This window comes from Vigna unguiculata, chromosome 3, assembly GCF_004118075.2.
Source record: "Vigna unguiculata cultivar IT97K-499-35 chromosome 3, ASM411807v1, whole genome shotgun sequence".
Classification (NCBI taxonomy): Eukaryota; Viridiplantae; Streptophyta; class Magnoliopsida; order Fabales; family Fabaceae; genus Vigna; species Vigna unguiculata.
Genome location: NC_040281.1, coordinates 52,528,084 through 52,543,746, shown reverse-complemented (window position 1 = coordinate 52,543,746; position 15,663 = coordinate 52,528,084). Strand labels below are relative to the sequence as shown.

At 31.8% G+C, this 15,663-nt stretch overlaps 2 protein-coding genes across 3 annotated transcripts; one reads left to right on the top strand and one right to left on the bottom strand.

Annotated features, from left to right (window-relative positions):
• The first annotated feature begins 2,369 nt into the window (after positions 1 to 2,369).
• LOC114176859 (E2F transcription factor-like E2FE) lies at positions 2,370 to 6,235 on the top strand. 2 transcript variants are annotated; one of them, XM_028062039.1, is made up of 11 exons: positions 2,370 to 2,561; positions 2,655 to 2,722; positions 2,789 to 2,841; positions 2,943 to 3,020; positions 3,100 to 3,162; positions 3,291 to 3,396; positions 3,698 to 3,765; positions 3,869 to 3,947; positions 4,230 to 4,291; positions 4,449 to 4,854; positions 5,894 to 6,235. In XM_028062039.1, the coding sequence occupies exons 1-11, from the start codon at positions 2,482 to 2,484 to the stop codon at positions 5,980 to 5,982; spliced, it is 1,152 nt and encodes a 383-aa protein (XP_027917840.1). In that variant the 5' UTR covers positions 2,370 to 2,481; the 3' UTR covers positions 5,983 to 6,235. The 2 variants fall into 2 exon arrangements, with proteins under 2 accessions (XP_027917840.1, XP_027917841.1); XM_028062040.1 differs by having other exon boundaries at positions 2,371 to 2,561; positions 3,869 to 3,941.
• Positions 6,236 to 10,722: 4,487 nt separating this feature from the next.
• On the bottom strand, positions 10,723 to 15,306 carry LOC114179073 (betaine aldehyde dehydrogenase 1, chloroplastic). Its single transcript, XM_028065277.1, has 15 exons — positions 15,051 to 15,306; positions 14,812 to 14,954; positions 14,660 to 14,740; positions 14,423 to 14,571; positions 14,243 to 14,335; positions 14,035 to 14,158; positions 13,819 to 13,884; positions 13,218 to 13,284; positions 12,982 to 13,058; positions 12,654 to 12,767; positions 12,069 to 12,146; positions 11,826 to 11,977; positions 11,664 to 11,724; positions 11,471 to 11,577; positions 10,723 to 11,212 (listed from the first exon to the last, which is right to left on the bottom strand). The coding sequence occupies exons 1-15, from the start codon at positions 15,157 to 15,159 to the stop codon at positions 11,122 to 11,124; spliced, it is 1,512 nt and encodes a 503-aa protein (XP_027921078.1). The 5' UTR covers positions 15,160 to 15,306; the 3' UTR covers positions 10,723 to 11,121.
• Positions 15,307 to 15,663: the final 357 nt, after the last annotated feature.

Genomic DNA, 15,663 nt, shown 5'->3' with positions numbered 1-15,663 from the left:
TTTCTTTGGTCACAATAATAATTAATATCTAAATATTTAATTTTTCTTTAAATAAAATTAAGGGATTATTTAAAAATAAACATTCTTTTTTTTTCAAAATTAATAAATAATAATGTTAAAAAAATTAACTCATCTAAAGTTCATTTAATATTTTTTAACATTAAGGACAATTCAATAATTTTTTATTTTTTTATCTGTTACATCTTTTTTTTTATTAATCACTTTAATCAAGTCCAAATTATTAATCACTCACAAATTTTCACAAATTTGGCTCCCTAATCCAATAAAAAATCACCTTCAAATCTCTTAAAAGAAACAACACTAATTTTATTCTCTATTTCTTTCAATATCTTATTCTCCCTCTCTCCTAAATCAATCTATAAAAATAACACACATTTATATTGTGTTTGGATCCGCATGAGTACTGTTCATGCGGATAAAAAGTGAGTTACAAACGTGTTTGATTTTAGTGATTTGCACTTATTTGAGATCGCATATTTGCTCATGAGTTATAAATTTTAACACTCTCTAAAATGAAGAGGAACGCAGGAAAAAAATAACTCATCACATTAAAATTACTTCACTGTCCATGTGTTTATCCATTTAATATTAACTTATATTTATTACGAATCGATTCAATTATATATATATATATATATATATATATATTCTATATTATAAATTATTTTAGGTTATCATTAACAATAATAATAAATTATTTAAAGTTATTAATGATAATATCAATAAATTATATTTTTATAATTTTAAATAACATTTTTAATTTTATTTTAATATCATTTGTTCTATTTATATTGAAGGGTAAAATGGTAATCATATAATTTACATTAGATAGAGATGAATTTCACGTTAAAGTTTAGAGACTAAAAACATATTTAATATTTTATTTATTAAAGTAAATTAAAATTTAAAATATTTAGAAGTAATTAAAAGGAATCGGGCATAATTATACTTAAATTAAAGATGAAATAAAATATGGAGTGTTAATTTAGTTATAATTCATAATGTCTTAGATCCTTTTAAAAAAATACACAAATAATTTTTTATTAAATATAAATAAATTTGTTGAATATAATTATTTGGTACAAGAGAATGATTTAGGTTGATGAATCAATGTGTGAGTTTTTTTTTTTTTTTTTTTTTTTATTACATGTGCTTAAGTCCTACATATAAAATATGAAAATCTTATAAATGACTAGAGCTAATAAAAAATTTTAGATTAAACTGAATTGCATTGAAAACTGATTTAATTTTAAAGAAACTTCTCTTATAGTTTATTTTTAAAAATATGAACCGTTCTAAAATAAATATGTTTAAACTAAATTGAATAATAACTTGTATAACTAATAGATATGCATTAAAATAAGATATTCAGTTAATATTTCATACATTTTCAATACATCAAGTTATATAGAAAAGTTTAATTTAATTCATTTTATTCAAACAATAATACTCTTAAATCAATTTCATCTAAATAAGTATAAAATTCACTTCATTTCAAACTATTTTTGTATTTTTTATTCAATTATAATAACTAAGTTAAGTTTACTTTATAATTTTTTTCCACCTGTAAAAATAAATTTTGAATGATATAATAATTAAAAATACATGATATTGTTATCTAGAACAATATATAAAGGGGATTCTCCTTTTTGTGTCCACTTTTCAAAATATCGATTTTACCCTTTAAATATAATAATTTATTAAATTTTTAAAAATTGACCATTACTTTTATAAACTTTTTATAAAATCAGATGTCTCTGCTTCTTCTCTTTTTCTTTATTTACCAGTGATTATTTTTCTATTTGTTCTGATATATTTCATTTTACTTTTAATAAATATAATTTAAATATATATTAACTTAATAACATTATAATATTATCACCTACTAATATAATATCATGCATATTTAAAAAATACATACACACATGCGCGATAGCGCCTGTGTTACGCTAGTTTTGATAAAAGAAATATATTAGTATGATTTTAAAAGAAATATAAAAGTGAATAATCTAATATTTTCAAAAAGCTTATAATTAGATAAGAATATAAAACCATTTAACATTATAAGCACATTATATTTTTATCTTTTGGGTAGAACTTAAATTTATAATTTTAGATATTATCTTTTTAAATGTATACTTTTTTGTCCTAATTTTATTATTCAAATAATTACCTTTTGAAATTAAAATATATTAGTAATTTGATCATATTTTTTAAAAGTAGGGTTGAGGAAGATTTCTCCGAGAGGCGTGGTTGGGGCGCAATCAATTGCAGTTGATGAAGAAATTCCCGCTTAATTGTTTGTGTTTGTTTAAAAAACAAAACAACATCCCTCCCACTCCCTCTTCAGATCCAAATTTTCAAAAATTTTTGCCCCGCCAACGCACCCTTCTTTTCCCCTCTCTCTCCCTCTTATTTAACGCTCCCATCTCTCTCTCCCCTCTTTTCTCCAACACTTCAATGGCTTCTTCAGATCCCATCTCTTCCAAACACTACACTTACAACAGAAAACAGAAGTCCTTAGGACTTTTGTGCACCAAGTACTTCCTCTTCCTTTCTTCCTCTCCCATTCCTTCAATTCAATTCAATGGCTAATTCTTTTTTTTTTCCTCTTTTTATTTTTCTTGTGTCAGTTTCTTGAGTCTCTATAACCGAGACACGGTGCACTTAATTGGCCTTGATGACGCCGCCACTCGATTAGGTATTTAATTTTCTATTCTCCTCCTATCTTCTTCTCTTTTTCAATCTAATTCTTGTTTCTCTCCAGGAGTCGAGAGAAGACGGATCTACGACATTGTTAACGTTCTGGAGAGCATTGGGGTTTGTACATTTTTTTCTTTCTTTCTATTTTCCCATGTTGGATTTTTTTTTTTATCACTGTTTCACCTCAGATTATTCATTCCGATTCGTGCATGTTTTAGGTTCTATCGAGGAAAGCCAAAAATCAGTATACCTGGAAAGGTTTTGCTGCAATTCCCCTCACCCTTCGGGAGCTAAAAGTAATTTTAATCCGTGTCAGCTTATGATTTTCAAGTTTAATATTTAGGTGCTAATTTTTAGCTCGCCATGGTTTCATAGGAAGATGGGCTGAGAGAGAATTCCAGTTCTTTGCGCGGGTCCACTAACGACGACATGGATAAAGTGAGTTTTGCCCAAATACTTCAACTTGCTGTTCTTTTTTCTTTTTAGTTAAATATATCATTGTTTTTAGATTAAGTAATTGATTAATTAGTGGCACCAAATAATTTCTTGTTGACTGTGTGTCGTAGGTTTCTGATGACGAAGATGATGAAGAAACACAGTCCAATGCCGCAACTGGAAGTCAAAATGACAAGTTGAGCCCTAAATCTACTCAACCCAGATCACTAAAAAATGGTAATTAGACTCCAAACACGAAGAATTAAGCTTTGTCTTTTGACGTGGGGAATGCGTTGCTGTATACACTCAAACTATTGATAACATATATCCTCAAACTCTCATTTATTATTAATTTTATATATTTTCTGAAATACAACATTATTTTTAACATTTTTTTCACATATTTGGATCAGTTTAGAGATTTAATAGGTTGGCGCCTCTCTTTTTGTCGTGTATTTTCACAAGCACAGAAAAGCTAACTTTTAGAAATTTCTCTTGTGCGAGGTTTGATTCTTCCACACATTTTTTTTTTTTGCAGAAAATCGACGGGAAAAATCTCTGGCTCTGCTGACCCAGAATTTTGTCAAGCTCTTTGTGTGCTCTAATGTGAGGATTACCATTAGTTTTTGGGACGTCCGATTTGATGTATCTTTTTCTTAGCTGTGTAGCGTGGTATGTCAAGAATGACAATGTTGACTCTACTTTACAGGTTGAGTTGATCTCCCTTGACGAGGCTGCAAAATTATTGCTTGGAGATGCTCATAATACCTCAATAATGAGAAGTAAGAGTATGTTTTATTCTTTGAAACTATAATACTGGACAATACGAATATAACTATTTCATGGTTGATTTAAAAAATTATCATGAGGCAACACATAAGGATTGCATAATTACTAACCTTTTTGTTATTGAATAAACCATTGGCACGTTTTTGGTTCCCCTCCTTATACTATATTTTAATGTATATTAAGCGCATTGTTAAACAATGATTAATGTTAGTTCTTTATTCGTTGGCTAAGATAAAGACTTCCAGCTTTTTTTTCTCTTAGACTCTGATTTGGCCTTGCAGCAAAAGTTAGACGCCTATACGACATCGCAAATGTGCTATCCTCCATGAGCCTTATTGAGAAGGTGATACTCGCCATTCTTTCATTTCTAATTGCTGAATGTCTTAAAATTTGTTAGAGAGTGAGGTTCGCATATCTTCGTCTGTGCTGATTTGTTTAACGTAATTGCATAACTTAGCATATTCTAGTCCTCAGCTTACGATGATTTTACACATTGACAGACCCATACGTCAGATACAAGAAAACCGGCGTTCAGGTGGCTGGGTCCTGAAGGGAAGACATGGAATGAGTCGCTTCACAAATCAAATCAGAACGAGTCTAGAAAAAGGGCGTTTGGGAGTGATATTACAAACATCAGCTTTGAGAGGAATAAGGTGGAATTATTCACAAATGGAGACTTAAATTCGAATCCTAAGAAGCTAAAAGTTGAAAATGATAGAGGGCCGGGTCAGGCAGATGAAAACGATTTAAAACAAGGCAACAAACAAACTCCGAAGAGCTATCAGTTTGGTCCTTTCGCTCCAGCGTGCGTCCCCGGAGTTGGAGCCTCTGGGAATAATAACGTAAAACAGGTGCATGACTGGAACGGTCTAGTAACTGCACATAGCCCTCAGTATCAAAACGAAGGTAATCAATATTTCATATTTCCCCCAACATAAAACGTGGTTTAATATTATTGTTTGGATTTTCGTTGAATTATTGAAAATTACGTTGAAATACTATTTAATGCGATTTTAAGTAAGAGCTATGATATGTTAACAAAGTATTTTTATCAATTACGTTGAAAATTACTTTTTTTTTTCAATGTTTTGTTTTATACTGTTCTGGACTTAAAAAGTCTCATTTTAAATGTATTCGATTAATTTGATTTGGTTCATATGAAATCGAGCTTAAAAAAATCGGTTCAAAGTATCGAGTTTATTTGATTTGATATTGTTTTTTTTTTTTGAAAGTTTTATAAATATTAAGAAAAGAGATAATTTTAGTTTGAGTTGATAGAACATTGGATAAGAGAGAATCATAAAATATAGTCTGCAAAAAAAAATTGGTATAGATTGGACAAGTACACTTTCTATCTTCAATCTATTAGATAGGTGAACTGTTCTTTTTGACATCTTATTGGTATTTGTTTTTTATATTTATCGTTTCGTGATTCATTCTTTCTTAGCTCATCTTGCACTTGCACACTATTCACTTACCCCCTATGTGAGGAAAATCCTTTTACTCGTATATGCATCTCAAAATTCTCATGGGCACATCAGTTATAAACTCAATTTCATGTCTCCAACAATCACCATCCAGCCACTAGTGTGGTCAAAAGCGTTACAATTGCTAGCATATCCCTTTCAATCTTTTATTCCTTCATTCAAACCATCTACGCCCCTCATTCCTGTGGTTTCCAAAGCTTTATAAAATTGTGATGCGCATGCTGAGAGGAAGGCAGGGTTGTGTGTTTTTTTACAGCGATTCTTAAATGATGGAAAACGCTATTTCCTCCAACCTGTTGTCTTGTGTAAAAATTGGTTGTAAACTTACAAACCTGTAACCATCCGTGTTGCAGATGTTCCAAGTCTCATTTAACTCACTTCTATGGTCCAGTAATTTGATTATTGACATGTTCATTGAGAGCCAACTAATTTGATGTCCGTTTTATTTTTTGATTCAGCTTTGAGAGATCTCTTTTCCCATTACATGGAGGCATGGAAATCGTGGTACTCTGAGATTGCTGCAAAGAGACCATTAAAAATTTTGTAACTTTACTCTCAAGAACAAATCAATTATTACAAACTTTCGCATTACATTTCTTTCCTTGATGCACCCGCAAAGCTTCCCTTTACGGCTTTTTTCAACGGGGTGGGTCACCAACATCAGCTTAGGCAGTTCTTGCACATTTGTTTGTTGTATAGTTTCTACCTTTTATGTATTCGAGCGGGAGATCTTGTGCGCTCTTGTATTTCTTGTACCGAGTCTGCTAATTTAATCAAAATAAATTTTTCGAGTTGTTCAATATAGTTAAGAGTTACGGAAAACGTGTCAAAAGAACTAAATATTTTTACTATTGCTAATAACATCCTTAGGGCCAATATCTACTGATGAAGGAGTATTTTTTCACATTTTATAGCTTTTGTAGATTAAAAGTTAAGAGGTTGTATGGTGATAGGTCTAATAATGATTGATCATTAAGTTTAAAGGCTGACCTTGTATTGGTCATTAGGGTAATTTTCGGTTTGACATGATGATAAAAGATGTGGGAGTCAAACAATAAGAGGTTGTATTTAAGACTAATAATAGTGAGCATAATGAAGGAACAAAATGGAGATGAGTAGTTTTAAAGGGAGAACACACTGAATTCTCTTGCTGAAGTACCTTTTGGTCAGAAAATTGACATCTATGTAAAGTAATTATCCTACTCCATATATAAAAAAAGGGGAAGGAAAAGGGAGAGGAGAATACCACAAATGTTGAGAGAGGTAGAATCATATAGCTTGAACATGACCTGGATAATGGTTGTGATTGAGGATATAAGAAAACAAAATGAAGAGGCGAGGCACCTATTGGAGTAATCCTTACGAAACCAAGAGCGGTACAGGAAGATGAATGAGGAAGTGTAATGGACCTTGCAAAACTAGATAAGAAGAGTGAGAGTAGATGTGGAAGAAAGAACAAAATCTTAATAAAGTTGATGGAGAAGACGAATAGCAAAAATGAAATCCAATCCCTTGTAAAATGCAAATAAGAGGAATGTCAATTCCTTGTAAAATGTAAGTAAGAAGAATTCCGATCACTTATAAGATGCAAGTAAGCAATTTTATCGATCTCTTACTTGTAAAATGCGTTAGGGAAAATTTCCGATTTTTTGCTTGTAAAATGCACTTAAGAAAATTTTCTGATCTATTACCTGTAAAACGCGAGTAAAGGAAAATTTCCTGTCACTTACTAGTAAAATGCACGTAAGCAATTTTATCGATCTCTTATATTTAAAACGTGAGTAAGGGAAGATTTTTGATCACTTGTTAGTTAAATAGACAATAGATAGGTTGACGTTTTAGAATTCTTTAAGTGAAAGTTTTTTTTCAATGAGGTTTAAACATTTATTTTTTAGCTTTTTAGTCTTTTAGACTAAAGGTTAGGAGGTTTTATGGTGATAGATTAAATGTTGATCACATCATTAGGCCTAATATTGGTTGAACTGATTTCTTCGCATTTTATAAAATTTTTAGTCTTTTAAACCCAAGACTAGGAGATTATGTGGTAGTAGATCCAATATCAAGTGACCATTGTTTCTAAAGGTCGATCTTGTATTCTTGGGTCATAAGAGTAATTTTTGATTTAATGTTGTGATAAAAGATGTGAAGGAATAAAAGAGGAACAAATGGTTTTAAAGGCTCTTAAAAATTGACGGACCGAAAGTTATAGACAAGTTGTTTTTGTTTTTTCTATTTTTATGCATTATCTATTTATATTTATATCCTTTTCTAAACTTTTAATCATTTTGATCATCAAATTATAGGAATGAATGAATATAATCTTTTCAAATTAATGATGTTAACTTTTTTTTTTTACACAGACTGATATTTGACCGGAAACGTGTCAAATATATAAATACTTAAAAATATCAATCTAAATACAGTTTAACATGAAACATGTTTCATAACTTTAAATTACATGGATTAAATTTATTTATTTTTAAAGTTTAAAGATACCAAAATTTAAGTAAAGGACAAATTATAATTTTGCGCTTATATTTAAAGAATAAAAACTTATTTGAACCTTATTATTATAACCAAGTGTTAGGTTAGCATAGATAATAAATAAATAATTATTTTTTAATATTCTCTGCATGGTGAATAATATCCTATTCTTTCGATTCTGATCATAATAGATACGTACGTAGTTATTCGGTTTTTGTCCTCATTCTTTCCAACCAAAATGATATTTTGATTTAAAGGTTCTCCTATCCCATTTTAACGCACTGATGTGACACAGTTCACATTTTTTTTCTTTCATTTTGGTTTTCTTTGTTTGGTGTTTTCATTTGAGAAAAAATTTCTCCCACTCTCTCCACTTCTCTTCCCTTCTCTCATTCTTTTGTCTTTCTCCCACTCATGCTTCTTTTCCGTTCTCTCAATCCTGCCTAGGTTTTTCACTCTTGCCTTACGAGGTTTCGCAGGCCTTATTTGGTGTTTCATGGCAGGTGGGGAGGAATTTTTTAAATTTCTAATTTAAGATTTCATGCATTTTGGATTTGTGTTAGTTTTGGTTGTGTGCACTAAATTATTTACAATATTTTGTTGGTACATGGAAATCTGGTTTTTGTAGAAAAATTCTGGGGATTCAAAGGACTAGAATGCATTGGTCCAAATTCATGATGAGTGTGGTCAATTACATGTTCCGGGCCTCTAATATTCCCTTCCACTCCACCCATTCTTTACATACTTTTTGTAATTGCATATGAGCTATGAGAACTGGAAAGCGATGGTGAGTAGCTCAAAATGGGTTTTGGTACAAAGATACTGTCATTGACAAACAAAATATGGGATCTTTTAAAGTAGTGATTTGAATAAGTTTAAGCAATAACAGGTACGAGGCCATAGAAGCCTAAGAATAGAGAATAAAACAGAGTCTGGGCTTTGGATTTGATGAATTTTCTCAATTTAATTTTATTTCTCCTGAAGAAGATTTATTAATTTTGGTGTTAGTTTGAGTAAATGTTGACCGATTCTAAATCTGTATATCGTAAATATGTTTAAAAGTGAATTCATTCATATTTGACCTTTGATTGTTTGTTTCATAATTTTTTTACAGTTATTTAATTGAGTTGATTTTTTTTATTATATTCTTGAGTTAAATATCTTTAATTTGAGTTTAAGAATGTAATATTTGAAGATCCGTAAAAGTTTCAGTTTTATTTGGTTATACACTTTACTGTTAAATTTGTTATACATATTCTTTATACAGTTTGTTAATTATATATATTCTGTTATAGTTTGTTTTACAGTTTTTCATACGCATTTCGTTTTTGGTCTTCTTTGTATAAACTTTGTATAAGCATCCTTTTCGGTTTGTGAGCTTCATAAGATTGACGGTTGGTTTCTTTTATGTCACCATTTCTATTTTCTCCTCTTTCTTTTCCTTATGAATTGTCAGCAGAGATGTGAAAAAAAAAATTTGTACTTCATATATTCGAGAATAAAATTCATAATGAGTAAGAAATTGATAATAAATATTGTGAACGAAACATGGATGCGTATTTTTTATACCCAAAACATGTAGAATATTATAGTATTCGTAACCTCTAGATATCCGTTATACTTTCATAAATTGAATATTGAATTTTGTTTAAAATTTATGATTAAAATATATTATTAAATATTTTAAACTTTTGTTTGTAAATACTTTTAAGTACAGTACACATGAATATTAAAAAAATATAAATTTTGTATAACAGATAGTTACACGAATCTGAAACAAATATTTATCTCGCAACTAGAATGAGAGGAAATTACTGCCGGTATCCTTGCAGAAGGTTTTAATCTCGTTCATATACATATGTTGAATAAGAATCTCTATATTCTTAGAGAAAACTCATTCAATCTTTCAAGGAATCATGATCATGTTTTTCACAACCCAAAAAAGAAGCACTTAAACATACAGAGACAAATAATAGACATGAAACGACATGTGATACTAATTGTTAATTAAAAAATCGAATGGATTGGACTTCAGATCGGATTGAATCACACAGATGAATAAATTTTAGGCTACACCCTATCACATTTCTGCCAGCACCTTATTACTGGAAATTTTTTTCCGAAAAGCAATCGCCTCTTTCTATTATGGAAAGATTTCCTGAAGGGTTTTTTTATGGGGTGGAGGGAGAAATTTAATGGGGTGTAAGAAACAACAGCCTAAATTTTAACATCTTTAAATAACTGTTGAAAGATACCTGAGGAGATTATCTGAATGGATTGGATTTCAGAGCGGAGAAATAGATGAATAAATTTGATCATCATGAGGAGATGATCTGCACCAATGTCCCAAAATTAATGGCAAATATGTCCAAAATCAACAATGCAGTGTGGTGCCATGACTATTATCATTAGTCATATAAAAACATTTTAAATTCATTCACAAAAGAAAATACACGTATCCAACCACTCATTTATAGATGTACTCTTGATCTTTGTGTTTCGATGACCTTTAAAAGTGTTTCTGTGTAAAAGAGCAATTCTCTTTAAATACCATCTTTGTATAAATTATTTTACAAATGAGAGACAGAAATAGAAAAACAGAGAAAGGTGGTATTTATAAATTATATTATACTATCATATAACTATTATGTTTATAAATCAAATGTACAGACACTTAGTAATTATATACCCTGAGCTTTTAACCTTTAGGTGATAAAATTAAGGCTCAATTGCACAAATTGTTCAAAAATAGCTTCAATAATAAAATTGTTCAAGATATTAATTTCACATTAAAACCATTCTCTAAACCAAACAAACATTTATAATTTTGTCAACAACCTCCATGATGGTAGTAGTTTTTCTATATATGCAACTATTTTCACTTTCAAGCTTCACTTAAGAAATGTCACCACCACCTTGAATATGATTGCACTATCCAACCCGTCATGAAAAAAGTGGGATGGATAGTAGAAATGATATTTCAGTCCGGGTGAATTAAAGTTCAGAGAAGTCTGCCACGATATTAGAAATTACATGCATGATGATGGGCCAACATAACCAAATCAAATTAAAAAGATTACCATCATAAAACTAGAAACCAGTTGTGTTGTTATACATTGACATAATGTCTTCTCAACATTGAGATCCAATCGTAATTTGCTTCTTGCCCACACCTTATTCCATCTCAGCTCTTAGATAAGGATCACATCTTTGAAGGAGAGCGGTACCAGCCCCACGGTTCATCAGAGATGTACTGAGTCACTTGCTTCACACTTAAGTAATTATCAAGTCCCCTGAAAATGTTAATAAAAAGAGTTACTCACAAGCTTAAATAAAACTAAAAAAGCTTTATCTTCCACTCCGTATCTGAAAATGATCGAGGTGAAGTCTTGTTTTCTCTTTTGCAATCATACAAGAGTCTAGAGCATTCAACATTCTAAGGACTTCAACTTATAAGTGTGGGTTTTCTTCTTCTGTTTTGGATGTTGGACATTGTGTCCATAAAAAAAGAAGGCACTTGTATTTGTTAATTTAGGAAATAAAGACCATACCATTCTCCTAATTCACGACCAAAGCCGCTGCGTTTAATGCCTCCCCATGGGGCTTGAGTGAAGCATGGTTGAGAACAATTAATCCACACAATTCCAGCCTTAAAAGCCTGCATTGAACAAAGACGATCTATTAAGAAGCAGAAACGATCCAATTAATATGTTGTTTTCCATGATAACCTAGGACCAGTCTCACCTTAGTAATGCGCTCACATCTTTCTAGATCATTTGATATTACAGCAGAACCTAAGCCATATCTGTGGAAAGTCAAAGTATATCAGATATCAAAACACAAATGAAGAGAACTACAAGTTTAAAGACGAAGTTAAAGTCAGTGCACAGAAAACCACCAACTCACACAGTGTCATTTGCTAGATCAATAGCTTCTTCCTCAGTGCTAAATGTTTTTACACAGAGAACAGGTCCAAATACTTCTTCTTTCCAAATTTGCATAGAGGTTGTCACATCAGTTATGACAGTCGGTTCAACAAAGAATCCTTTCTTTAGATGCTGCCATTGAATTTGAGAAAGAATATCCAGTCCTCAAGAATTGTAGAAGCACGTAACCAAAACATACCTTCAAAGAAAGTATTAATCATACCTCAGGGCGAGACCCACCAGTCAAAATGGTTGCACCCTCACTCTTAGCATTCGAGATAAACTTCAATACTTTTTCATACTGAACCATATATAATACAAGTATTAGATATCACATAGCCTTAAAGAAAAGTGTGCTTATATCAATAAGATATTTTAAGTTGCAAAACCAGAAAGAAAGCTAAAGCATTGAAACATATAAATCGAGCAGGAGAAGGTTCCTTCTTCCCTGATTCCCTCTCATGATATATACAGCCAGCTAACCAATAATTCTTGTATTGAAGCTTTTCTATACGCTTAGCCATAACTCCATCTATGATCTCACAGCCAGTCCCAAACCAAGATAAAAAAGGAAATTGTTCTGGGTCTTTGACTACCAAAGTAAAACTTATGGATATTAAACACATTCAGTCTGATCAAAATTTCACAATTAATGATTATATCATATTACCATTACATTTTCATTTTGACTAATAAATAAGGCATTTGCATTTGAACATACCAAAGCATACCCGTCCTTTACTAGAAAGAGAGTAAGGTGTAAGTGTAAATATTATAGCATATAAAGAAGTAAGAATCGGCAAGTTACCTGTCCCTCACTAACAACAGGGCCTAGTCTGCAACCTTCTTCCAAGGGATCAGAAATTTTGATATTTTTTATCCATTTCACAATCCTATTCAAAAACTCCGTTGCTATACTTTCCTGAAACAACGATAGTACCTTTGTTTATCAGTTTTAGCAGATAAATGTCAACATAATTCCTACCAAGTTGTTTAAAAAAATTCAACCACAGTTGAAGTTAATATGATAACTGCCAAATACGTTTACAAAGAAGAAGAAAAAAGAAGTTGCATATACTTGTTTTTTAAGATATCCGTGTGTTGAGGAAGGAGCAGGATCTATCCAGTAAACTTACATGTACAATAAGGCGGGAAGTTGCACTGCATATTTGACCATTTGTCCAGAAGCAGCCAAAGATGGTCCATTCAGCAGCTTTTTAAATTACGGAGATAGGATCCAAGTCATGTAATAGGTAATTGATAAAAAAAACATTAATCATTCTCATTCGGTATTTAAGGGAATGTGATTCCATGCTGCAAGTAAACACGTGCTGTCCATAACTAAATTGCTACACTCAAGAAAATCACTTACCCTTGTCAAGGTCAACATCCTCAAAGACAACGATTGGACTTTTTCCACCAAGCTCTAGTGAAACAGGCTGCCAAGAAACCACAAATTTGATATTACAGTGATTCATGAAGAAACCAGAAATTTGACGCGACAAAGATTCATGCACTAAGAAAACACAATTAAAATACGGGGGGAGAAAAGGGTTCAGGTGCGCAGTTTGGTAGCATAGAAATATATATGCGAACTGAGAAAAAATGAATAGTAACAAGGGGCAGAACTTAAGATAATAAGTTATGTATTATTACACAATCAATTATAGTTGTATTTCACAGTCAAAATAAACCGCTATAACAGATATATAATCAATTATACATATTTATTATTTGTAAAATAAATCATTATTAATTTCTACTCTTATGCAATTTTTTCCTTTTTTATTTCAACTCCATTGTTCTTTAACCAAACACATTTATTTCTACATTATTTCTCTTAAAAAAAAATACAATTATTTCCAATTTATTTGTAACTTATTACTCTTCTTTTCTTTTGTGGCCCACTAACTTCCTCTATTTTTTCTCCTTCTACCAAACAAGGTGTTAAAAACACAACTGCTTAAAAATACCTTGACCAGCTGGGCTGCGGCCGTCATAATCTTGCTCCCAGTTGCAGAGCTTCCAGTAAAGGCAATCTGTTCAAGAAGTTATGGTCACGATGTAACACTAGCTTTGCAAACTCAATACATTGCATTAACAATACATGCAACGATGCAAGACACAAAACTAGATACAACCCCGTAGAATAGAACTTCAATTGTTTTAAAAAGTGAAGGGAATTGAACCTTGTCGACATCGGGATGGACTGCTAATGGAGCACCGGCTTCAGGTCCTAATCCAGTGAGAATGTTCAACACACCAGGAGGAAGCCCCACTTCTTTGCAAATCTCACCTAGCTCCAAACAGGTCCTAAAAATTGAGCATAACACAGCATGAGAATGAACCAACAAAACAAAGAAGCAAGCTGCAACAGTCAACGGGAACAATACACACACAGATGCCAACTCAGACGGCTTCAATATTGCGGCACAACCCGCTGCCAGAGCAGGAGCAACCTTCCAAGTAGCCATCAACATAGGATAATTCCTAAAACAACAACACTCAATAATCATCAACTATATATAGGATCAGCATTGATCAAAGCGGGTCAAAAAAGATGGAAAAAAGTAGTACCAGGGAGTTATTAATCCTACAACCCCAATTGGCTCCTTTAGAACGTAACTCTTGAATGTGTCCATGGGAAGAGACACAGGAGCCTTTTGTTTGGAGTCCAATTTTTCAGCCAGATCAGCGTAGAACTCAAAGCAACCAGCAACATCATCCTACACAAAACAAATAACCGTGCTCGATGATTCAAGTTTAATTAGCTTTTCATTAATTTTATTTTTCAATTTAGGGAGGTGAGGTTACGATGTCCCACGCGGCTTCATCCAGCGGTTTTCCACAATCGATGGCTTCTAGTTTTGCGAGCTCGGGTTTTTTCTCGGTGACCTGCAAGAGATAATGGAAATAAGAAAATGGATAAATAGAAGAGAGAAAACAAAAGCGAGTGAAGTAAAAACCTTGGCAGCGATGGCACGGAGATAGCGGGCCCGAACAGCGCCGGAAGCGGAGGCCCAATCGGCGCCTTTGTTGCGGGAGAGGGCGGCTTTGGCGGCGGCGACTGCGACTTCGACGTCTTCCTTAGTAGCGGCTGGGATATCCCCTGCATCGAGAAGGAAAGTGTGAGTGAATGAGATTGAAAATGAGATCTGATGTGATGGTGGAGAGAGAAGAAGAGAAGAAGAGAATAAAAAAGAACCGATGATCTGTTGTGTGGAAGGGTTGATGATGGGAATCCGTTTGCCGAGGGCAGGGACTTTCCAGTCACCGTCTATGAACAATTGACGGTTGGGAATTCCGATGGACATGTTGTTGCGTGGCTCTGTCTGCACAAGTTTTAGTGTAGGTGTGAGTGTCAGTGACTGAGCTCAACCGAGTTAGTAAAGTGATGAACTTTCCACGGCTTTTTCTGTTGTTATCTTTACTTCTCTCACTTACTCCTTTATTTTCTCCATTAAAATTATGACCCGTGCAAAGCACGGATTATTTATTTCTAACAATTAAAAGCAAATGAAGAAATTAAAAATAAATTTTATATTTTAAATAATTAGAATATTAATTTGAATAAATTTACTATAAGTCTTTCAATATTTTATTATTTAATTTATTTTTAGTTTATTAATTATGTCAATGTTTAATTGCTTTTTATTATTTCATATAATATTTTAAAGTTTATTAGTAATATTATGTTATTGTATTATGATTAAATATTATTATATTATTATATTATCAAGAATAGATAAATTTTTTAAACTCAGACTTTGTTCTCATTTGGAAACACTTCTGAAAGTTGATAATAAGTAAAAATTGTT

Bases quoted from the DNA above. Each gene is read 5' to 3' on its own strand.
- LOC114176859 (XM_028062039.1), top strand. From the start codon at position 2,482: ATGGCTTCTTCAGATCCCATCTCTTCCAAACACTACACTTACAACAGA. The intron at 3,021-3,099 runs GTAATTTTAATC...ATGGTTTCATAG, and splicing joins TCACCCTTCGGGAGCTAAAA to GAAGATGGGCTGAGAGAGAA. The intron at 3,948-4,229 runs GTATGTTTTATT...TTGGCCTTGCAG, and splicing joins CTCAATAATGAGAAGTAAGA to CAAAAGTTAGACGCCTATAC.
- LOC114179073 (XM_028065277.1), bottom strand. From the start codon at position 15,159: ATGTCCATCGGAATTCCCAACCGTCAATTGTTCATAGACGGTGACTGG. The intron at 14,159-14,242 runs GTGTGTATTGTT...CTCAATTTTTAG, and splicing joins CCGTCTGAGTTGGCATCTGT to GACCTGTTTGGAGCTAGGTG. The intron at 13,285-13,818 runs GTATTTTTAAGC...GTTTCTTGGCAG, and splicing joins CCGCAGCCCAGCTGGTCAAG to CCTGTTTCACTAGAGCTTGG.